This window comes from Centropristis striata, chromosome 5 (assembly GCF_030273125.1).
Source record: "Centropristis striata isolate RG_2023a ecotype Rhode Island chromosome 5, C.striata_1.0, whole genome shotgun sequence".
Classification (NCBI taxonomy): domain Eukaryota; kingdom Metazoa; phylum Chordata; class Actinopteri; order Perciformes; family Serranidae; genus Centropristis; species Centropristis striata.
The window spans coordinates 29,560,402-29,585,998 of NC_081521.1; the positions used below are offsets into that span (position 1 = coordinate 29,560,402).

Consider the following 25,597-nt stretch of genomic DNA (forward strand, 5'->3'; position numbering starts at 1 on the left):
TGTAAATATTGATAATTTATTTAGTGGGCAGCATGCTTGACACCCCAGCATCATTGTGGGACAGAGTGGTGAAATGTATTGAAACATAGTTATAATTTATGTACTTACAGTGGTGAATGAAGTATTCAGATCCAGCACTTAAGTGAAAGTACTAATAAAACATTGTAAAAACAACAACACTGTGACAAGTCCTGCATTTATAATTTTACTTAAATTAAAGGATGTAAATATAATCAGGAAAATATGAAGTTTTAAAAGTTAAAGTACCCAATGCAAAAAATGTCAACTGTGACTGTTATACTATTAAACTGTATTATATCATTACATTTTTATTATTAATGTAACAGCAATATTTTACTGTTGTAGCTGGTTGAGGTTTAGCTAATTTGAACTACTTTGCATCAGACTGCAACAAATTATTATTTACATAATCGGTTCATCTGCTGATGAGTTGACATTGTACCTTATATAGTTGTCTTTAATCCCTAAATTATATAAATTATATCAGGCGAGTATAGTGTGTGTAGTGTTAAATAAGTCTGATATATATATTTATATTTATATATATATGACAAAATGTAACTCTAAATATGTTAATATCCACCTTTCATGTCCAGAAGTGGACATTTTAGAGCAAATAGTGAATGTAATGTAATGGTAATTCATTTTCACTAGAGGTCCCCATTTTCACAGAAACTACCTTATTATTACAAAACTAACCCTTTTTATGAAAAGCAAGCCATGTGTTTCCCATGACTCCCATCAGTGTAGCCTGTACTCATTCACACCCAGGCTGTCCATGTATTTCCTGAGTTTTGGTGAGTGGATAAGCCAGGTAAACAGGCACATTTAGATATGGTTGGCTCCATTCCCTTAATTAGCCTGCCGTCTCTCACCACATCCTGCGGACAAAAAAGAAAATCTGGGTTTTTCCTGTAGAGGCACGGATCTCATCCAAACATACATCTCGAAGGAATAAGAGTGGCTTTGTTCTCCACCTTTTAATAGTTGACTGGGCTACCATGGGGGAGGGGCTGCAACTCCATTGTACAGTCCCTTTGTGGAGGAATGCTGCTCTACAGATCAGATTGTTTGGCTTTCTCAGTGAATCTGGGAATCAAGAAATTTACAAGAAAGCGTTGATACACACAGGGAATATTCCTGAAACTCTGAGGCACATTTGATTGTTGCCAGCTTGTCGGTTGTAGTTTAAAGTTTCAGGGTCTATTCAGGTCATTGTAACTTGTTGAGCAGCTCTTTATTTATGGCTGTGATGAGATGACACCTTTTTTATTGTTGTCGCAGGCTTGCAAACTTGTCATACGGGTTGTGCCACACCAAAGGCTAAACATGAGCATAAACAAATACTCAACATGAAAATCTGATTGGATCCTCTCGTCTTGAGTTTCAGCTGCTATGACTAGGCAAATAAATCCCATCCTGCCCAACTACACAGACCTGGGAAACTACAAGGGAGAATTAAACTCCATAATGTTTAATTTTACAGTTTGTGGACTGTAGTATGAATCTGCTCAGTTGGGCCCATGGTGGATATATGGGATCTTTTTTTCTATGTCACATGACCAGAAGTCATGGGTTTGTTATGACCAACTGTCCCATCACATGCACAAACTTAATTAAGGACACATTACAACCAACAAAATGAATAAATATAATAATTTAGGAATGCAGCAGGCTTTACAAAAACATCCCATGTATTTCATTTACAACAGTTAAAATCATATGATATAAAGGCTAGTTTTCCTCTTCTTCCTCAACAGTTCCCCCTGTTCTTCTGATGACCACAATCACAAGGTCATCTGTCAGTTATTTCAGTAATGTTGAGACTGAGAACTGGGACATAAATTAAATACTGTATTCAAGAATATGTGCTTATGTCTATGTATTAAGGAACTTCTTAAAACATATCTATAATTAAAAGGGGGCCCCCACACTACAAACGACAACAAATGTAGTTTTATTATTTAAGTCATTTTTCCTCTTGTGTTTTGTCACATCATTGATTGCAAGAATGATTCACTGGTGGAGAGATTAATCAAATTGTGTGATTTAATCTCTTATTTGAGCCTCCCAACATATCACCAGGCCTCAATGTTTAATCCCTGACAAATAAACTGTGGCACAAGTGTATAGAAATGACAGTTTCATTAGAACATGGCCCAATACACATGTTATTGTTGAAATGGATTTTGTTACTACTAATTAATACGACATGTCATTGACATAATGTTACAGTCATGATATCCATAAACAAAAGCTAATAAAAACACACATTTGAATTCAAAGCACACATGCTTTTAGGAACATCTGTTGGTTTTTGTATGCACATGTAAGATGTATACCACTAACATTCACCCGTGAATGTTGTGCTGACATGCAAAATTAACTGTATAAATAATAGAATACTAGGCTATAATAAGCAAATATTATCATGGTGGAAGCAGGTGGAAACCTTAAAATACACGAGGGTGGAAAGGATTTCATCATCTTGAACTCTGAGAAAATAAAAAGTGTACTTCACACAAGCCTAGAATTTATTATTATCATTATTATTATTATTTTAAAATTTGATGAAAGTCCTATTCACCCTTTTTGTTTTGTTTTATTTACATATTACTTGTTGAGTGAAAGAGCCTAGTGGATGGACTCCAATTAATTATCAAGCAGCACTAAATAATTCACTATTACTACTAATTCACCAGTGACGACTGTGTGTGTCAACCTTAAATGTTACATGTATTTAAGTGAATACATTGTCCAACCAAATACAACCAATAGTGGCCGAGAAAAATGCAATTCTCCCCTTTTAATTAAGTTCTGGCTGGATGGAGTTTCATGATAGTATTGCTCAACCTACCTTTGACAGCTAATTATGCAGCTTCTCCGTTGACACCGCCTTTTCAGAATTGAACCAATCAAAATAGCGTATGGGTGGGGCAGAATAAAAAACCAGCCAATCACAGCGGCTCCTCTCTGCATAGAGCATTACGACCATACGACCCGCAGACACAGTTGCGTGATCGTTAGTGTATCATGTTTGCTAAGGAGTTGCACTGCGAATAATTGGTGTTATATTCTGCAGTTAATTTCGCATAATTGCGATTTTTCCCACCTGTTTTGACATTTTTTTCTGCTGCTACGCGGTAATAGTCGGAGCTCGGAGGGCGCTCCGTGCTTTCCAAGCCTGAAATAATCGCTGTCAGGACTACTGTGTTGTTGATGTCATCCGCGGCAGAGCTGTAGCGACCTTCAATTTCTAGGCAAAGACCGGGATAAACAAAGACTGTTTTTTGGGTGTTTTTCCCCGTCTATGTTTTGATTTCTTTGCAAGAGACACCAGCAACAAGGATGGGACTTTTGCTGCGCTGTATCCTGCTGTTGTTCTTTTTAACTTTCACAGCCGGCTTAGATGTTCAGCAGGAATACATACCCGACGGACAGTCGGTTTTTGTGAAGCATTTAAACATTGAAGAGAAAGCTAGGAGCATCGTAAAGAGGTCTCTGCCTGCATGGCTGGCTGCATCACCAAATCACAAGATAAAACGAAGAAGCGCCGAGCAGGGCGACTCCTGCAAAGCTCTAAAAGGATATGACACCAAGTTAGCAGACAACACCCACAGTGTAAGTTACCGACCGAGGTCCTCTTACTCTTAGCACGTCTGACAATTAAATGAGCCCAGTGAAGATGATGCGCAGGTGCTAACCAGGTGCACGAATAGGCCTAATCAGCTGCTCAGTGTCCTCAGAAACCTGGCCACTGATGGGCTGTTTACCATTCAACTGTAAGCCCTATAAACCCCGGGATTACTCTTACATAGAACATATTGTATTTATGTATTTTTCCTAAAAATTCAAGAAAAAACGCGCAATTAAAACAATAACAATAAAAATGACCAGCAGTCCAGTCCTGTCTATTCCTGCACCTTTCCCAAATCTCAAACAGCTATTAAAGGTACCATCTTGCAGTACCATCTACCAGTTTTTAGACTGCCATGATTTTTTTTCTTTCACATTTGGTGCAGTGAAATACAGTGTAGAGAAACGCTAACAACGCCTCTCTTCCTCATGCTTTAAGACCTACGTCAGCTGCACTGAAGCACCACCAGACTGGTTTACCTCTCAAATGCTCCATTAATGGCCTTGACCTATATCTTATTCTTCTCAAGCATGCAGCTGTGTATTCTGTGTTTGAGGATCCCACTGTGGAACTGCCCGGATGCTGACAGGGAAATTGGCCCTGTGGGATCCATGTGACTGGCTGTGTGGTAGTTATTTTGTAATTAAAAGCTGTGTTTGTGTGGTAGTGAAAGCAGTTAGCAGGCAGGGAGCCTGTTAGGATACAGAGAGACTACAGTATTTGTTTTTGCTTGCACTTAAAGGGACAGTTCTCCACTAAATCAACCCACTTATAGTTTTATTTATTTCTATTGGCCGTGTTGTGAGCAGTTAAGTGTAGGAGCTGTCACAACAAGGTCTGTGGATTCTCTTTAGTGACCAGGTCATGATTTTTTTAAAGAGTCATTGCTGTTGAGCAGTACCATATTGGCTAGTCCTATTATATCAGAGAGAAGTTAGCCATCCCTCCAGCCAATATCTCCAACACTCAGCAACTCACGCCAAAACAATCCAGATTTTTAAAAAAGTACTACAGGCAATAAGAAAAATACGTATTTTTGATTTTTGGTGTGAACTGTCCCTTTAAATCCTGCACTGCAAATTATCTGGTTCTTACCAAAATAAAAAAACAACAACTTAGATTTAGAAGTGCTAGATAGTTTATCTTGTTTTAAAAGTTAATTTCTTATTTTAAGTGTTCAACATGCTTATTTCTAGAGTTAACATTCTTAATTCAAGAAATCTTGTCAAGTGAAATTGTCTGTCCATGCAGCAAGATAGTTTTCCTTAGATTTAGTGTTTTTATCTTGTTTTTAGCCACCTTTTTTTGCAGTGTGGATAGGAGACAGGGCTTAATTTGGTCTCACCAGATGCTTAATGGATTTCACTGTTTTGGCACAGACTTTACCCAGGCAGTGAAAACATCCAAATTAACACAGCTTATAAAATGTCTATGCCACTACCATGCAAAGCTCCCTTCAAAACAAACAGTAGGCAGACCTCAGCAGAGTCGTGCCTATTTACCTAGCTCCACAATGCCATGTGATCAACTTTGCATTGCAGTCTTTGTATACTTCTTGGCCCCGGTAATCTAAAGTCGACAGAATTCCTGGAGGCTCAGCTTTGAGGTTACTGTTGCAGGTCCCTCTGGTGCTTCTTTCAGCGTGAGTTGCTGAAAGAGACCTGCCAAACAATTTGTGAATGTTCATGCGGTCAAAGAATAATGGGCCACTGACTGAATCATGAATTGAGAATTTTTCATCAGACAGGTGGATTCTGATAATGAAAGGAAAACTATATTTTGTTAGAGCCACTAACTTGCCACAATTCCACAACTGTAAGTTTTGATATGATACCAGTATAAAAAACATTTACCTCTATTGATATCGTGGCAAAAAGCGAAAGCCTCAGCACACAAAAGAGAATGATTTTTTTTTCACAGTGCAGGTACAAAAAACATACCAACACATTTGCAACATAATTTACATTATTGTCACTATACTTGAATGTTTTTTAAAAAGTCTGTTTGCTACAGAGCCTCTCAAAAATGGCACCATGGTCATTTTATTATATTTTTCAATGAAAATCACATTAATAATGGAAAAAGTCATTCAGCCGTGTGTATGAATGAAAGTCTGATTCTTGACCTCAGGATCTAATGTGGTATTCAGTGGCTGTATTCAGAAGTCTGTGCTGAGAATGGTTGGCTCGGAGCCTTGTGTTTGCTGAAATGCTTGTCTGGTTTGAGAAGTGGTGCTTCACTTTTTTATGCTTTGTCGTCTATGATTGACCACATGCTGAGGGGAAATACGGTGCCAGTCAAAGCAAAAATTCAGTCCGGAGGAAAGAAATCACAGATAGATGTTGAGTGCAGTTTATAATTGTGTGGTTCATTTATTTATTCCTGCCAGCTGGACTCAAACTCCTCTTAATTTAGTATCATTTACAGTTATTCAGACATGCTGCCCAACTGATGCTGTGATTTTTAATATGTTTATTTTTGTATCTTTTCTCAGTACACGTTCAACGACCTGAGTGGGTCAGTGTCGCTGGCCTGGGTTGGAGACGGTACAGGGGTGAGTGTTATAAATTTCTCTATTTGCACCCAACATGTCTCTCATGCAGTGTTCTCTGTGACCTGACTAAGACAAACGTGGCTGGATTGCTCAGTGAGCTGTGTGGAAGTGACAGGGTGATGTGCCTGCAGAGAACCTTGTGGATTACATAATAGGTTCTCTCACATCAGGAGCTCAGGCACATTAATAAATGATCCATGCTCCACTTTCCTCCAGCTCAACCTTCTTTTCTTGGCAGGTCATCCTGGCTTTGACGACTTTTCAGGTGCCCTTCTTCATGATAAGACTCGGGCAGTCCAAACTCTATCGAAGGTATTAGTTCACCAGCTGCAAAAGCCACATAATTTGGATATAATTTGCATTTAATTTGACTGCAACCATTTTTTTCTGCCAGTGAGAACTACGGGAAGTCATTCGATGACGTGACCAACCTCATCAACAACACCTTCATCAGATCAGAGTTTGGCATTGCCATTGGGAACTCTGGGAAAGTAAGTGATGTCATCATCAAGAGAAGCACTTCTGTAATGTGTGCCTGCCGTAAAAGAGCCTTTTACATCATCTTGAAGAATAATATTAATAATAATAATAATAATAATAATAATAACAATTTATTTATATAGCACAGTTTAAAAACAGCAGTTTACAAAGTGCTTCAACAGAGAGCAGTTAATCACAACGAGAAGATGCCATAAGGCTAAAAACACTTTTTACATTAAAAGAAAAACAATAAGAGACAGAGCAGGAACAATCACAAGACATTCTCAGATACACAGAAAATAAAAGGTAAAAAAAGTTTTTAAAAAAAAGTATGTGAAGAAGTAAAAAGGAGTGGTGAGATAGAAAGCATTACATAAAAGCAAGTCTATATAAGTGGGTTTTAAGAAGTGATTTAAGAGAAGTTACTGACTCTGACCTTATCTCCTCGGGCAGTTAGTTCCAAAGTCGGGGCGTTCTGGTGGAGAAAGCCCGGTCACCTTTTGGTTTTCAGTTTTGACTTTGGAACTGTCAGAAGGGCGTCACCCGAGGATCTAAGGACGCGGGTCGGCTCTTATGGAGTTAATAATTCTCTTAAATGGTTAGGAGCCAGACCTAAAATAGCTTTAAAATTGATCAGTAAAATCTTAAAATCAATCCTAACAACGAACATGGAGCCAGTGCAAAGAAGCTAAAATCAGGGTGATGTGATGTCGTCTGTTAATACCGGTAAGAAGCCCAGCTGCTGAGTTCTGATTGGTTGTAGGTTCCATCAGTTAATTTTGGATTGTGCTTCGTAGGTGATCCTGACAGGAGAGGTGTCTGGAGGTCAAGGGTCTCGGATCTTTGTCTCAGATGACTTTGGAAAGAGTTTCACACCCCGGGACCTGCCCTTCATCCCCCTGATGCAGATCACATACAATCCTGAGGATTCCAATGTGCTGCTGGTCCTCAGCAACAGCGTAAGTAGTCAATGTCAAAAAGCTGTATGGAAAATCTGCAAACTTTCTCCATGAAAACTATGCACACACTGTCCAGTGCACATTATCTGCATTGTCATATACAGCCGGGATGGATTTAGGTTAGGTTAGGTTAGCATCAAACTCAGGATTCAATTAGTTTATTTATTGTGTGGTTAATGTCTGCTATGCTGCCATCTTCATTGTATTTGGTTGCTGCGGTGTTTGTCGTACAATACTGACTGTTGAGAAACCAAATTGACCAAAAAGTAACCTATGACCTCGGGGTATGACAACAGTTTAAACATATATTCCCGCATGTTGCGCATGAGAAGCCACAGAATCAGTTTTTATAGATTTTTGTGTGAATTTTTGGATTTTGTTTGGAAAGTAACCAGTTTGGATGTAATTTAGCTATTCTGTGTAAACTTGAAAGCTCCAGTTCTGTTATAAGTATCTCAGATTACTAATAGTCGTTCTAAGTCAGTCATTAAGCAAACATTTTCAAGGCCTGTTGTAAAACCCTTAAGCAATAGACGCCATCTCAGTCCATTATAATAAGAAAACTGCTGTTGGCCAACCCTTTGCTTGCACAGAGAACATTTATTAACATGGCTATGGTGTTTATGGGCAGCTTGTGTTCTCTATGACCTGTGTAAACAGTGGTGTCATTGCAATTCAACCACAAGTTCATAATTTAGTAAATCCTTTTTTTTCTGTCCTCAGAATGAACTGTGGCTGTCTGAAGACTTTGGCAGCAGCTGGAAGAAGCTCCACGACATGGTGTGTCTCGTGAAATGGTGAGAGACGAGACAAACTAATGATTTCAGCACCTCTGCCGGGTGCTCAGTGAACAAAAAGAAATGTTATTCAATCCCCAAATGTCACAGGGAAATATTTCTTTTCGGAGAGATTAGGGAGGAGTGGACGAGCGGCATTTTTATTGGTTTGGCAGGTAGCAAAGATTTCAAGAGGTGATATCTGTTAGTCAGTTGTCCTTTTGTTTAGTTTTAGTTCCTCCAACAAGCAAATTATTGAAGGTTCCACCTCTCTTTACTGGGCTTTATTGGTGATCAAATAACAGTATGTTTCACCATGTTTGGACTCCTTCACAATTTTTCTAACTTGCTCTCCTCGTTGATAATTATAAGATTTGCAAATCTTGTATAACCAGATACAACCATGCCCATGTTCAAAGTTATTCTACCAATACTTTTATTGGTGCTCCACCTATGTAAAACAGTCAATTAAACTGCATTGCAGTGCAACTGGTGACTGTTTGACTTGCTCTGTTGTGGCCAAGCCCTTGCAGCGCTCTTGTTGTTTTAGAGGCACTTCCTGGTATGTATTGCTTAGTAACCTTAGCAGCTCTAAATATTATTTTAGCCACTCTTTTAAGGGTGTATTTTAAAGGTGTGTGTGTGAGAACTGTCTTCCTGAAACATGACATTATTTTACTTTGCCAAAGACGTTCTGAACAGGCTTCAGGAAAATGGGTCATTTTAATCTGGGGCAGGAGCTTTCTGAAGTCAAAGCACAACACTGAAAACACAGTAAATATTTAGGAAAGGCAGGGCTGTATGCTGGTGCCATTTGATAAGCCATGTCATGTGATGCATACCTTCACAATGAAGTGAAACTTATTACAGGAATAGGTGGAGAATGCATCAAGAATTTCCTTGTATGAGACCTGATTTGGTTGTTTCTTGAGATGTAAGCTCACCTAGAGCTGCCTCATCCCTGTCAAGCAAGCATTCCACATTTATTGTGTTTCTGTATCCTCTGTGGACTCAAATGCATGTCTGCTTATCTGAAATTCTTGATACTTTCCACTCTGATTCTAGGGGAAGAAAAAATACAATCTTCTTTACAGCCAGCCACAACGGATCCTGCAGTAAGTGATCCCTTCTGTAAGCAAAACCTGAAATGAAAAAATGAGCGTGTGCACTTTTCTGTTTGCACATCTGGATTGCAGAGGTGCAGTGCATGGTATATAATGTATTTCATAAAGATAAGCCTCCACATATTTTTTATTGAGACCACTGTTATTATATTGATTCATTGGATTGGATTTTAAGTGTGAAAAAAAGCAATCACACATGGTATCAAGTTTTCCATGATTTAACCCTCCTGGGGTCCTTTTTGACCCCAAATCATTTTCATCATACCATATATATAAATAGGTGTCCTTTCATAGAATTGCTCGCATTTTTCAGCATATGTGCTCCTCTGCATCATTTATATATAAAATAAATTCAAACTTTCTTCATACATTTTTACGTGTTTTACAAGTTTTTATAGCACCTGTGGTCCTCGGGGGTCAAAAAGGACCCCATGACATTAGACTGGTTTGAGGACATGTAGGTACATGTATGCATGTGCCTGAAACCATTCTAATGTCATGGGGTCCTTTTTGGGCCCTGAGGACCACCAGTGCATAGTCGACAGGAGGGCAACACAAGGGTTAACCTTATATTATTCATACTATTTGTAAGTATTCGTTAGTAAATTTGCATAATTTTGTTTCACCTTTTTCTGAATTGTCCTTTGTTTGTTTTCTCAGCCGATCGGGGAATGCTTGAGCTTAAGAGGACGACAGACTACGGTAAAACTATCAAGACGGTTGCCAGTAAGATCTACTCCTTCGGCCTGGGTGGACGTTTCCTCTTTGCCTCTGTGATGACGGGCAAGGTCAGTATACGGTTGGTGCAAGTCACCAGCAGATATAGAAACATGATCAAGCATCCAGAGGCAAAATATTGATTGTTTAGACCTTTGTGAATGTAACAAAAAGCTTCAATCAGCCCTCTGGTTGTGAGGTGAGATAAGTCCCACTGTACCTTTTTAGATTGTTTTCATAAATTAAGTTTTTTTTTTTTTTTAAATTTTTTTAAAGATTATTTTTTTGGCATTTTTTGCTTTATTGATAGTGATAGATAGAAAGGGGGTGACAGAGGGGAAGACATGCGGCAAAGGGAGCTCAGGCTGGATTCGAACCTGGCTCCGCCGCAGCAAGGACTCAGCCTACATGGTAAGCGATCTACCGGTGTGAGCCACCGGGACGCCCATAAATTAAGTTTTAGGGAAGGTTTTTTGTTGCAGTATTTATATTTTAAAATGTATAGTCTACTTCCTATCTCCATGTGTGAAGTCACTGAGTAACGTAATGTATGAGATTTTAAAGGAAAACTCGAGTGATTTTACACATTAAAGTCTGTTTACAGGTTTTGTGGAGTACTACTGCACATTTGTTACAAAAAGTTGTGTAAAGCCATATTTGGCTTTATAGCTGCACAGAATTGCCTCAGGATATGTCGCGTGAGTCAGTGTCCGTTGGGTTAGATTCATTACGTTTATTACATTTTACTAATTCCACTTCAAATAAGTTTCACAGGACCTCTGGTATTTTCTCACAAACTTACACAACTTTTCACTGTGATATATCAGAATAAAATTCCCTTGGATACTCATCTGGTATTTGGGCCTGGTTGTGTAACACTTTATTCTGAAAACTGAAAACCGGATGTCGACACAGCAAATACATTTGCGGCACAACGTAATTAGATTATTTCACGTGGTGTGTTCAGAAGACTACAATAAAAAAATTAAAAAAATGTGTTGCTGTGGATTCAGAAAGAAGCCCTCTTTTACCCTGCTTCTCAGCTCTTCTTGAGGCCTGATGCTTCATTCTCTGATACTAGCAAACACACTTATCCAGCAAAACTGTCTGCTGTTGAGTAGCATTATGGGTAATGTGGGCTCCAGGTGTTAACAAGACAGACACACATAAGAGTCCGGACAGGCATGGATGTGAACTGCAACTTGGCGAATGCACCAACCACGTGGTGGTTATTCTATTTTCCTAATTATTCTTTCTGTCCTCCTCCTTTTCCCTGCAGGGCACTCTGAGGATGATCCACGTGTCAGTGGACCACGGGGAGACGTGGAACATGGCCCAGCTGCCGCCTGTTGGTCACGAGCAGTTCTATTCCATCTTGGCAGCGAATGATGAAATGGTCTTTATGCACGTTGATGAGCCAGGAGGTGAGTCCACAGAGAAACAAGTGGAGAGTGTGTTGCCTGTGTAGAGAATGTGAATAAAAGGACTGTGTACTTTGAACTTGAACCATATAATTAATTTGCATTCCAAATGACCAACTGAAACTCGCATTTGAATTTCCTCCCCAGTATGAGTGAACTAATGTGTTTCTATAATACATCTGCAGATACAGGATTTGGGACCATTTATGTATCAGATGACCGGGGGACTGTGTACTCCAAGTCACTGGAGCGCCACCTCTACACCACCACGGGAGGCGACACAGACTTCACCAACGTCACCTCCCTGAGAGGAGTTTTCATCACCAGCGTTCTGGCTGAAGGTATCTCTATTCATGTGCCTGTGCTTTGTTAAGCGAATAGCCACAAATGCCTGTACTCAAATTCCCCTTGGAAAAACATACAGATATGACTTCTCCATTACATACCACAGAGAGGACGTTGGGTAAATATTTAATTAGCTGTACAGTGTTAGATGCTGTCAGTCTGGTGCGGCAGAATGACACTTCACCAGAAATACCACATCACCAGCTAAATCAATAAATTACAAGTGATATTTTTACTTCCACTCTTCTACACGATCATTCTCATACTTACTCTTGCTTGCTTATAACTGAATTAAGCAGCTCCTATTAGGAGCATGAGCTTAATGATTAAGACTGCCTGTAAATATTACGTCTGTGTTTTGTTTGTTCCAGATAACTCGGTGCAGTCTGTGGTGTCCTTCGATCAGGGAGGGGAGTGGGTTTCCCTGCGGAAACCTGCCAACAGCAAGTGTGATGTTACAGCCAAAGACCCAGATGAGGTAAACAAGACAGCTTCTTCGTATTTCTTTAAACCGATCACATTCATCTTGGGTGGTGCTAAACCCAGGAGTCAGTGATGGTGCCGCTGCATTTAGATAGCGTAAAGGGAGGAGAATGCCACATGACAGATGCAAAACATTCAAACCTAACTTCTATTACACTTTTTTTTAAACAAATATAAATTTCCTCTTTGAAAAATGATTGTATTCTTGAAGAAAAGATCCTTATTTGCATGCTAAATAACAAAAATAAATATTCACAGCCTGTTAAAAATGTCTTTCAAAGTTTATTCAAAGTTAAAAAATGATTTTCATTTTTAAACATGTGCTAAGCCATAAATTTAATTTGAATTTGATCACCCAGCTCTGAGTCACAGTACATTAATCGTTGCAGTTATTGTTTTTCATGTTATTTTTTAAAAATGTTTGTACTATAATCAGTCTGTGTTTGTGTCTACAGTGCAGCCTGCACATCCACGCAGCCTACAGTACTGCTATGAAGCTGAACGTCCCCATGCTGCCTCTGTCTGAACCAAATGCTGTGGGGCTAATTTTAGCTCACGGTAATCCTCCTTTTTTTTTGTTTTATTAGGAAAGTCATACAAAGTCCAGGAGTTGACAATAACATTTGGTACATAGAATTTTCATCAGGCAATATACAGTAAATACATTTTGATACAAACACCAATCCAACAGATGTACTATGCCATACTAAGCTTTTCTTTCATCAGTTGCTTTCCCTTTTTATTTTTATTTTACTTTAATGTTAATCAAATGATGAACAGCGGAACAAAATATGTCACACTGACTCTGTGGTATGAGTAGATATTCTTAAAAAACAACAACAATTGTCTCTTCTGCAGTTTACTTAGTTGGCATGCTAAAGCACAAAAGTAAATCCGGTCTCCTTGGTTTAATGTACTGGACCCATTTTGACCACATTCCTTCAAATTTCCCTGATTGCATTTTTCCAAACGTTTATTTAATTGGATAAACTATAGACTTTATTTGCCATCTGAACATTCCTGTGCATCTCACCAGGGAGTGTTGGTGATGCCATTTCCGTGATGAAGCCTGACGTGTATGTGTCTGATGACGGGGGCTACTCCTGGATAAAGGCCCTCAACGGGCCCCATCACTACGCTATTCTGGACTCTGGAGGGCTGCTGGTGGCTGTGGAGCACAACCCCACTCAACCCATCAACAAGCTCAAGTGAGTTAGAGGAAAAAGATGAGTTTGCACAATATGTGCTGATTCACAGAAAAATCTTTTTTTATTTTCCCTCACATGATTCAAATGTATACTGAATTTAATTTAAAGTCCATGCTATACAACCCCACATATGTCATTGCTTTACTTTAAAGGTACCATACAAAGCATTCATTTCCAGGATTGAATATAAGGTTCCCCTACTTACTCATCAATGCATCTACGGAAATGCCCCCTCATATCTCAAAGAACTACTCACCCCACAAAACACAACAAGCTCCCTCCGCTCCACCCACTCAAACTGGGCTTTCTGCCTTGCCTTTCTGTGTTGCTGCCCCACGATGTGGAATGCCCTTCCTGACATCCTGAGAGCACCACAGTCCATAGACACTTTTAAAAAAAGGACTAAAAACTTTCCTTTTTAGCAAAACCTTTGGTTCTTCCCGTCTGGATGGTTCCTAGATTGTATATATGAATAATTATTAAGGAAAAATTATTAGACCACCCTTTTTCTTCAATTTCTTGAACTTGTTCATTTTAAGCTATTTTTGTTGTTATCATTACATTTGTCCAAATAAATGTACCTTTAGTTGTACCAGGAATTAAAATTAACAAGAAACTGAAGAAAACAAGGGTGGTCTAATAATTTTTTCCAGGACAGTATATTCTTTTTCTTCTGTTTTTTTTGTATTTTTTGTATTTGTATCCTTCTTTATCCATAATCCTTTTTAAAATTAGACTGTTATGCTTTTAACCTGTAGCACTTTGAGATTTCCTTTAATGTAAAGTGCAGTATAAATAAAATGTATTGTTATTATTATTATTATTATTATTATTATTATTATTATTATTATTATTATTTTAATATTATCATTATGTTATTCTTGTGTAAAGATTAAACACCTTTAAATTTTCTTGGGGTCATACTAACGTTTGTAACTTGTTGGATGTCCTGACAGATTTTCTACTGATGAAGGACAGTGCTGGGAGGTTTACACCTTCACCAAAGAGCCCATCTTCTTCACGGGGCTGGCATCAGAGCCGGGAGCTCGCTCCATGAACGTCAGTATCTGGGGCTACAGGGACTCCCTCCTCAGCCAGTACTGGATCTCCATCACCATAGACTTCAGGGATCTGCTCACCAGAGACTGTGAGTCACATGACAATATGATTGTAACATACTTGTGTACATGTTACGCTAATCTGCTGATATTTTTGGTTTATTTGAGATTGTTAACTGAATGTTGATGCTTTTAGGTGCTGACAAGGACTACGTGCAGTGGTTGGCCCATTCCGATGACATCAGCGACCCCAACGACGGCTGCATGCTGGGCTACAAAGAGAAGTTCCTGCGGCTCAGGAAGGACTCTGTTTGCTGGAACGGACGGGATTACGAGGTGAACACCCAGCCAACCCCGTGTCCGTGCACCCTGGATGACTTTCTGTGGTAAGACATTCACTGTGTCCCAACTCCATACTACCATACTGATTCCATACAGTACATGCTACATACCAGTTAATATAAAATACTGTTTTTGCAGTTGGTATACAAAAGCAAAGCAAACGGAAACTGCTTTATACTATCAGAAAGCGATTGTCGAACTTCACAATTAGGAAACAAAATGTCTTTCTTAAGATTTAATACTTGTCTTTGAGCTGTTTTTACCGCCATAAACAATTTGCAGCTCCTCCATTGTCTTTATGAATTATATTGTGGGAGATTATTATCAATCAACAGCATACTTCCGTCGATTGTATTTAGTCTGGATTAATCTGGTTTGAATATAAATTTGCTTTTGTCAAAATATCTTGATGTGGAAGAACTGCGAAATAGCTGTGAGTGCTTTTATTGTGTAAAGGTCGTGCTAATTAAGATAAGATGAGATAAAATAAGATACGATAAGATAAGAAAGAACTTCATTAATTTAAAATTCTGGTTCCAGATTGCTTCAAAGCCTCCAAAACAATTACAAAAACAACCACAATATAGGATTATATCAGGAAAACGATGTACAAAATCGATAACAATATATAATATAAATATATATAAATATTTTTTTTTAAGTGTCTAAGGGGTAAAGTGAGTAAAGGTGACATGGCAGGATGTAATATATAGATATATTGTACATGATAATGAACATAATATAGTCTGAAAATTGTATTGCACATGATGTTAAATTTAAAGGTAAAAGGCCCATTCAAATGTGATTACCCACAAAATGTGACACTGTTTACTTTGGAATGGATGCACTTGATACAACTAGAAGAGTCCACATTAAATGCCCCAAAATGATTCTGAAAGTTAGTGTAAAAGTTCTGTTGTGGATTTAAATATATATAAATAAACAGTTGCTTCAAACCATGTTGAAAAAGTAGCCAAACACTTGGTCAGTTACAGAGGGCAGAGTAAATGTTTTTTAGTTCTTCCACTCTTGCTTACGATCGTTTAATCTTCCGACTCTTTGCAGTGACTTTGGATACTACCGTCGTGAGAACAGCTCAGAGTGTGTGGAGCAGCCGGACCTGAAAGGAAAAGTTCTGGAGTTCTGTCTGCACGGCAAGGAGGAACAGCTGCAGACCAGTGGGTGAGTGATGTGTTTACCTAATAACAAAGACACTGTGTAAATCATGCATGCATATTCTACGAGGTCACTACCACTGCCACAGTTTATACCAGAGAGCGTGACAAAGGCTCGCTTTGAGGAGAATGAGGAAGTAATTGTCACGTAGAGATCAGACAGAGGAAGTAGATAAGGGTGAAAGTGACTCCTCATGTTTTCAATGAGGAAGAATGAGTGCTGACTGTAAAAGCGAAAGATGTGTTTGGTAAATTGTGTTTGCTTAACCTGCACAAAAACTGACTGAAGAGAAACAGTGTCATAACTATGAACTGCGTCATACTTATTTTCATTTGAAAGAACCAAAATTAAAAAATATAAACCACCACTGTATATTAAAAAATAAAGAAAGGCTTCAAAAGAAACACTCATTGATCATTAAAACACCTGAGCATTATGTTAGCACAGCTGAAACTGTTTTTACTGATTTGAGAAGCAGTAAAATGATCCTTCCTCAGGCTGGTTGAGTATCTAGAGATAAAGTTGTAGATTCGTACAGGTTAAAAATATTATTTCTACCCTTTGTTTTATTTCCTTACCCTGTGCCTTTTCTATATTTTCGATTCATTTTGTAACTTTCATGAATAAAGCAGTTTGTTGTCATGGAAAACAACAGACAATTTTTTGGTGTGAGTTACAACGTGCTTTTCCATAACATTCAAAATAAAAAGTAGGCAACTTGCTGCACAAAACTGTTTGAGGCTTTGTGGGAGCATAGAGACTGACCAACACTCACATATTTTCTGGCACAAAGATAAGGCTATACTGAGAAATTGTCAAGTTTTTAAAAAGAATTTATGTCTTTTTACTTGACCAAATTTTTAACTGCAGCAAGTTAGAAAGCTGTCACCAGAGATTGGCTTTATGTAAACACTCCAAAGCAGCAACAGTGGCTTGAAATTGTCCCAGACATTTTTATTATGGAAACATTGACATACATGTTGAGAATCAAAGAGAAAACACTTAGAAGCAACCGGAAAAATTATAACACATTCATGAGACATGACACCCACTAAATAAATTGCCAGACTTATAAAAATAATATAATATATTTTGTATAAATATTGAAATACCCCCAGACAACCATTAGGTGTTGCTTTTTATTTAATATCTGCAAAAACCCAATAAAAACTTGAGAAAAAAATGTATACATACACTTACAGTTGCAAACTTCCAACTAACTATCATACATCTTGATGTGTCTTTGGTCCACAGCTATAGGAAAATCCCTGGAGATAAATGTGAGGGAGGAAAAATGCCCGAACGCAAAGAGATCGACCTCAGTAAGAGGTGTGTGAGTGACCTGGTGGGCCCTGAACTTCTGGTCAGTACCTCTGCCTCCTTGTGAAAATGTTATTAGTTTCTATGTATTCATGCAGCATATTTACCTGTAATATATCTGTTCCTGCACCACCACTTACACCTACTTTTGTCCACTGTTATTTTTTTACAGGTAGACAGTCGCTCCTCCAAGTCTGTACCCATTGTGATAGCAGTGATCGTCATCATGCTGCTGAGCATTGCAGCCGGAGTTGTCTTTGTCAAGAAATATGTCTGCGGTGGCAGGTTAGTGTATCTTTCCACGCATACAGTTTGTACAGTCCAGAACATAACCAAAACCACAGTAGAACATGTCCAGAAACTGTCCTACTTCCGCCTTATGCAAGAGCATTTTCTAATCTGATCTTAACTATAATTTATATAAGATTTTCAAACTTAAAATCACTTCACAGTAATAAAATGTAGCATATATTAGTGAAAAACTACCTGACCCGTCCTTAATTGTGTTTATGTCTAAGAGAATATTCAACATTTGAGAAAATTGGTATATAATACTCATACAACTTACTTACTTATTGTGTGTTTAATGTGTTTTTTCTGATGATTTTAAGTGACCTGACAATATTTTGAATGTGCCCTACAGGTTCTTGGTCCACAGGTACTCTGTGCTGCAGCAGCACGTCGAGGACAACGCTGCTGAGGGGATGGACGACCCGCTGGAAACAAACCACACTCAGAATGGCAAGATAGAGTTTCATGACGACTCAGATGAGGTACAGTGGATACCTTTTCCTTTCATGGGTACCAGGTTTTTCTTCTATGACTGGCCCTTTGTTTTGCACTGGAACCAATAGCATACTGGATGTGTGTATTTTCACAGTTGGTTACTTGCTTGATGTCATGTAGAAATTCAGAAGACTAAAGAAGTTAAACAGAAAAATGACAACCGAACAAACAAATCAGAGAAACATTTCGATGTTGGATGCAGCAAACACCATATTGTTGTGTTATCCAAGGATAGATGAAGAGTTGTGAGTTAGGACTCAGTGGAGGGATGTGGCCTTACTTAGGTTTATTGGTCGAGAAAGAAAATGTTTGCATGTCATCAGCTGCATTCATCAACCTATTAAACATTAAAGACCATTTATAATGGCACACTGTGCACTCCTACTGTACAGGCCCACCACCTGCTGTGGCTGCTGTCTTTATATAACTAGCAGAGAGCAGGATAATATAGACAATACTAATACTGAGATATTAGATATTGACACTCATGCTTTGCAACTATGCACACCAAATTTTGGTCAACCTTCTAATTGTCGCATATAATTTTATCAGAAGTGAAAGTTTAAATACGACAGTAATTGGAGAAAGTCAGTGCATGATTTTACATTATTGCTACAAAGTTTTGACATTATCATAAATTCACCTGCAACAAGGCCTCCTGAGTTCGGCACATATGTAACCAAAACTAAACCTGTTTCTTGTTTGCTCACCTCTGTTGGTTTTGGCTTCATTGGTATGTTTTTTTCTTTGTCTTTAAACAGGACCTGCTGGAATAGCAGGCACAGCCTGTCATGCAACTGAGCAACAGGTTTTCAGCTCTCCCCGCAGCCGGCTGCTGCTCCTGTCACTCTTTTGTCTCCAGCTACTTCTTCCTTTCACCTTCTAGTATGAAGTTTAGCCTCAGCTACCAGACGACGAGTCTGCGTCACTCTGCTGCCATCTACGAAGTATAATGAATGTACGGAGGCTTCCTGGGACTAATGAGGAGGAAGGACGTCTTGTAGTGTTGTGCTTCAGTTATTGATTCCTTTGAATGAGTTTGAATTGAATTGAGTCTTTATTTATTTTGGGGAATGAAGAACTGCTGTCAGAGGCAGAGTAATGGGTTTTGAAGCAAAGCTAGTTGTATAAATCCACCGCCATTGGTTGCATTACGGGTCCCGCCTCTCCCATCACCTGGGAGTGCTCCTGGAAAAATACTTCTCACTTCTGTTGAAGAGTTGTGTTCTTTTTCTCATGCACTTGTACATAAACCTGTTTTTCTTTGCCATTTTTGACGTGGTATCAACTTGGTAGGTGTTTAAAAAAAAAAGTTGCTGTTGGTTAATAACTCCCCCGAACCACTTGAGTCTTAATCCCTACTTTTAACAAAGTATTTAAATAGTGTGCCCCGAACAGCCAAGAGTATGTAAATGTGAGGTTGTAGTCTGTATTTGGAATACAAACCAGCATAATTTTACTCCAAGTGGAAATGTCCATTTGCAATAGGTTTGACAGCAATAACAATGTTTAGATTCAGCATATTGTCCATGCACGTTAAATAATCCTATTGGCACAATATCAATAATGTATCCAGCTGCTCCGTTTCATGAATGGAGATGTCATGGTGTGAAATAATTACGCATCAATGTGTAGGAAGGTAAAGTGTCTGTTTCAAGACAGGATGTGTTCAAAAATGTGTCTGCAGTTCTGACTGCCTAAAGCACAAGGTCCTTTGTATGCTTAGAGTTTGTAGTTAAACATTTTTCCTAAATGTGATAAAACTGTAATAATCACTGTAGTCACATACAAGTCATGTTTCTAATCATTTGAGCCGTTTTTGTACTAATCGACTTTTAATCTTGTGTGTCAAATTGTGGTTCAAAGACAAATGACAGAAATAATTATAGTTTGATAGTAAATATCTACAGATATTTTTTACATCAGATTCAGATTACATCAACATGATTTGGCAACAGAATCACGGGAGCAATAAGAGAAAAACTATTCAATTATGTAAATCTTGTATAGCATAATTAACACTGTAGCCTATTAGCGTTAACAGACTTGGTTGTTGGACTGTTTTGTTTTTTTAAATTGGTATTTTCATCTGAGGTTTTTTTCTTTTAATCATCCTAATACTGCTGTGATTTTGAAGCCAATCTGGATTAGCTGATGCCTCTCAACAGATCTGTCCTGTCATCATGTTAAGTCTTACAGGGTGTTTATTTGTCTTCTTTGTTGCACAATTATTTGTCTGTGTCGTGTTAAATATGTTGCTTTCATGCAGGTTTTTATTTATTTGACTTGCAGGTTCTGAGTGCAGTTAATTGGATGTGGTTATACAAGTGCCTGTTGTGAGGACATGATGTGAGGCCCTCACAATGTGTGGCCAGCATCTATTTACGAATTCTTATTTATATCAGCTAATGTGTAACCAACTTCATCCTGTATGTCAGTGGCACCCCGAAGTTGCACTTGTTGCCTAAGATGAATCCCTGAGCAGTGATGTACATGTGTGTTTCATAAGAGCTCCCATTGAACTGCATGTTAACTCTCAATATTTAAATCCACAGCTTTGTAAAGAAAGTAGCCCACAATAACCTGGTTATTCTCTCTCATGTCCTGGATTGATTCATAAGTGAAACTTTAAAAAACACAGAGTGGATACAGGGTTATTATGTAGCTGCTATACACTGGGAGACACTTGGCGAGTTATTTTATGATGGTTTGTTTGCATTTAGTGAAGGTAACACATTTTTCCTTACAGTTTAAAACTGCTGTATAAATTAATAAATCATTGTGATGGTTCTGTAAATATACAAGGTTACATCTTTGTATCTGCTATGTTTCTCTCTTCTGTATATTTGAGGCAATTTTCTTTGGGTTTGCCAATAAATTCATATGTTCCTCTACTTTTGTCACCTGATACTTTTTGCAGTAATTTAAAAATATGTTAACAAAGGATCAGTTACCAAAACACATTCTGGTTGTAGGATAGCTGCTGCAAGCAGGCTTGAATATTCTTAAGCCCTTGTGCATCCTTAGGGACATTTATAGCTTTTTTTTTTTTTCTATAATTTTTTGGCTGTGTGCATACAAGGTGTAATTTTTATTTTATTTTGGACGTTCAACCTGAGCTCCTATATTATATGTGTATCCAAAATACAGATACTCAGGCCCTTAAGGACAAAAATGCCCCATTAAACCACAATTTGGCTTGTGCCTTCAGCTCCGCAGCCCCAACCTCTGGAACTTTCTCTCGCCTGAAACCTGCAATGCTGCCTCCCTGGACATTTTAAAAAATCTTCTCAAGCACCGTCTCTTCACAAAGGATTTTGGACTCACTGAACCCCCTCAACCCGTCATCAGTGCCCAATTTTTTTGTCATCCTACTATATTGTATTGTAAAGCGTCCGTGGGTTTCTTGAAAGGCACTATATAAATTTAAGTTATTATTATTATGCATTCTTTATTAGGCTTCAAAACCTGACTGGATGATTTTCTCTTTTTTACTGGTTTCCACAAAGTCATTGCTGCTGTTTTGTTGCACACTACAGTGTTTGATGTAATGGAATACAATAAAATCAGTTGTCTTGCTAATCAAGGACATCTCCCAAACTAAAAAAAAACATCACCCCTTCACCGCATTTAGTTAACAACATAATTCATTTTTTGTATATTTTTCAGAAAAAAACAATAGTGACATAATGTAAACAAACAAATAAATAAATAAAAGACATTTAAAGGGTTAAAATTCTGAAAATGAATAAATAATTGGTAGCGATGATCAGGACTGAAAATGATAAAATGATTTAACTCAGCGAAAGTGGAAAATAATATCAATATTTAATTCTTTGGCAGTTTATACAGGTAGCAAGTTGGAGTTTATTAAAGGGATGCACATGGGTAAAGTACAGCTTCAATTAATTTGTGTCTTCTGCTTTAATTACAAAAGCTGCAATTTATTACGATATTTATTCCTAAATGCATGTAAAAAAAGGTAAAGAAAAAATATATAAACAAAATGTGGGAACAAATGTTGAAATGAACAATACAAAACCGTTTTTGTCAATTTAGTAGAGGTGGGAATCACCAGAGGCCCCACGATACTTGAGTCATGATACAATATTATTGCGATTTCAAGCATTTTGCAATATGGTGAGTATTGTGATACAATATATTGTGATTTAACTGTTTAACTGCATTTTTTGTGTCCTCAAGATTAAATTCAATCAAAAATTGTTTGTCAAATAAGTGAAAAAGTCTCCTTTTATTTCTCCACGAGAGTCAAACCCACAGACTGACCAACAAAGTATTCAGTCAAACTGAACTGAACTGATATCAAACATGTATGGACGACAACAACTGCAGCATTTTATCAAACTTTCAAAAACTTTAACTTTCACTGCTCTGATTTTTTTGGAATGAAACATAAAAATAGCCAAACTTTGCAGCGTTATTTCCCTACATGATATCCTGACTTGGTGCCTATAGATTCCTTAGATCTTCTAGTTTCATATGAGACCAGTATCTCCAGTATGTTCCTAAAAGTGAGCTTGCTACAGCCTCCGTTCATGAATTGATATATTGCCACGCAAAATAACGCAATACTATGCTGTATCGTTTTTTCCCCCCACGTCTAGTAATGATCTATTTTGAAAGTCACTGAGTGGGTTATTTCTATGTGTTTTATTGCCACACACTGTTATCCAACAGTTCAACACAGGAAGTCCTTAGATTCTATACAAAAATGTTCCCTCTGCATCAAAGAAGTCTTTCCCAACTTGCACCACGGGTCGAGGCTTTTCCATTTCCATAAACTCTTCCAGATCTTCGTCCGTCAGCAGCTGTCCGTCCCAGCTCTCCTCGTCAACTTCGTCTGCCGCTGTAGGATTTGTGTAAGAAGTGCTGTCCTCTTCATGGACATCTTCACTAACACCGGCTCTGGACTGTGTGGGCAGAAAAGTAACAGGGACAGGACTCTTGGCTGCAGAGTCTTCACCTCGAAGCATCAAAGTCCTGTCAGCCACAGGCACCACTGCACCTTCACCACCTCCAGGAGGGAGTGCAGCTAGTGTGTGCTTTCCAGGCAGCTTCAGCCTGTCCTGCACTGTCCCACCACCTGGAGGCAGCACCTGCTGACCCAGTGCAAGCAATACTTTAGTATCCTGCTTGGCTTTTCTACCAGGAGGGAGAATAAACTTGCTCTTGAGGACTCTGTGGATGACATCGGGGGTGACAGAGAAGCCCTGAGCCAGACGCTCCATCGTCCACTCCTCTGGCTGCTCTCGCTTCAGATATCTGAAACAACATTATAAGCTTTATTCATGCAATTCCTTGAAAGACAGAAGAGTTATTTCTTGGGTGAGTGGTCTAACTGAACACCTCACTTGATCTGCTCAATAGCATCCCAGGTCAGCTTCCTCTGTGGAGCTCCTGATGGAGTCATCTTCTTTTTCAGTATGTGATATTTCACTTTCCTCTGCCTCCTTCTCTCCTCACTGAAAAACACAGGAGAGGTGGCTTTATTTAATCAATCAATCTTTATTTGTATAGCACCTACACACACACAAGAACAGCATTCAATAACAATTAAAAACAAGAGTAAAAATGAGAACTGAGGAAACACTTTCTTAAGTCTCAAGTCTTAAGTAAATTTACAATGAGGAATCACCAGAAGCAGCAACCAGTACCAAGAGGTAAAAATAGATTAAAAACAAAACAAAACAATATAAAGCAATAAATAGTTACACGGATAAAAATAAAAATAAAAACAACAATATTATTATTATTATTACTATTATACTATTATTATAATAAAACCTAATTAAAGACTACACAAAAATACAGTAATTATTACAGATATACACATATATAAAATTAAAATTCAGACTAAGAAGTAGTAGGTCTTGAGTTTGCTTATAAAAATATCAACATTATCTGCTGCCCTCAGGTCTTCAGGGTGGTTGTTTCAGAGGCGTGGGCCCATAGTGATAAAATAACTAAATTTAAATAACTGAAGGTTATTCAGCATAGATGGTACGACTTTAAGTAAGACTTTATTTATCCCACCTTCAAATCACAGCTCAAGACTCACTTGTTTAGATTAGCCTTTCTTGTTTGACCTTGCCATCCCAATTTTTGTTCTGTTTGTTGTTTTTATGTAGTTGTTTGTTTTTATGAAGCTGATTGTGTTTTGTTTTTATCTAGTGTTTTTTGCTCTGTATGTAAGGTGACCTTGGGTGACGTGAAAGGCGCCCATAAATAAAATGTATTATTATTATTACTACTACAGCTGCTCAAAATAAGGACAGGGAAGTTTACAAAAATATATTTTAAAAAATATATACATACATTATATACACCGTATATACATATCATTCTTAAATGGCTGCTATTTTGGCATATTAATATTGCACTTCTTTCTTCCTCAGTATTTTGTATTTCAAAGATTGTAGCATGTTAAATAACAAACACAAAGCATCGCAGGTTAAGTATAGTGAATTCGGGTAATGTGGGTCACTTTTTGCAATTTTGACTTTGTTATATTTTTCTAAATTTAAAAATATATATAAAAATACACCATAAGTGTCCCACATTACCCGAATCCGCCCTAAGTTTTTAACAATTAATACTAATGTGCGACTCCTTACTCCACCACGGCTTGGAGCTTGTCTTCTACATCATCTACATCCTCTGGTCCAAAGTCATCATCAGACATATCCCGGTTGTATCTCGGAGCTCTGTGTGACGCTCTGTCTCGGTGCACGAGGCTCCGGTCCGTCACCGGCGGGCTGACTCCTCTGCTCGCAAACCGGCAGCCGGTCATAGAGAGCGGGGGTCTCACTGACGGAGCCCCGAGCCTGGAGAGGAGGGACAGTCCCCGCAGAAGTCGGGCCATGCTCACAGTGTTTCTTCCTTCTCTTTAAGACACTAGCGTGAGGTTCACACAGTCAGACATTAACGCACATCTAATAATCAAACTACACACCGAGAAATATCCAATGCTTGCACTTATTACTGCTGTGACTCAGTTTTCATGCTGTTAAGTTAAAACAGAGGAGCACCCTTCACCACAACATTCATGCCACAAACCTCTCAAACTCGTGGATGTACTTCCGCAAACATGACTTTCAAAATAAAAGGACATAAAGAGAGGTGCTGCCCACTTTCGGATTGGAGGTGCAATTATTGGCCGAATTTATTTT

General features: G+C 38.3%; 2 protein-coding genes across 2 annotated transcripts; one reads left to right on the top strand and one right to left on the bottom strand.

Moving 5' to 3' along the window:
* The first annotated feature begins 3,025 nt into the window (after positions 1-3,025).
* On the top strand, positions 3,026-21,301 carry sort1b (sortilin 1b). Its single transcript, XM_059333113.1, has 20 exons — positions 3,026-3,642; positions 6,153-6,212; positions 6,451-6,524; positions 6,607-6,703; positions 7,490-7,651; positions 8,375-8,448; positions 9,493-9,542; positions 10,212-10,339; positions 11,548-11,692; positions 11,875-12,030; positions 12,406-12,512; positions 12,973-13,075; positions 13,554-13,725; positions 14,682-14,872; positions 14,980-15,169; positions 16,191-16,307; positions 17,556-17,664; positions 17,794-17,906; positions 18,265-18,394; positions 19,169-21,301. Exons 1-20 carry the CDS (start codon positions 3,370-3,372, stop codon positions 19,181-19,183), a joined length of 2,466 nt encoding a protein of 821 aa, XP_059189096.1. The 5' UTR covers positions 3,026-3,369; the 3' UTR covers positions 19,184-21,301.
* Positions 21,302-22,213: 912 nt separating this feature from the next.
* ngrn (neugrin, neurite outgrowth associated) lies at positions 22,214-25,487 on the bottom strand. Its single transcript, XM_059333114.1, has 3 exons — positions 25,043-25,487; positions 23,780-23,890; positions 22,214-23,690 (listed from the first exon to the last, which is right to left on the bottom strand). The coding sequence occupies exons 1-3, from the start codon at positions 25,288-25,290 to the stop codon at positions 23,123-23,125; spliced, it is 927 nt and encodes a 308-aa protein (XP_059189097.1). The 5' UTR covers positions 25,291-25,487; the 3' UTR covers positions 22,214-23,122.
* Between the last annotated feature and the right edge of the window lie 110 nt (positions 25,488-25,597).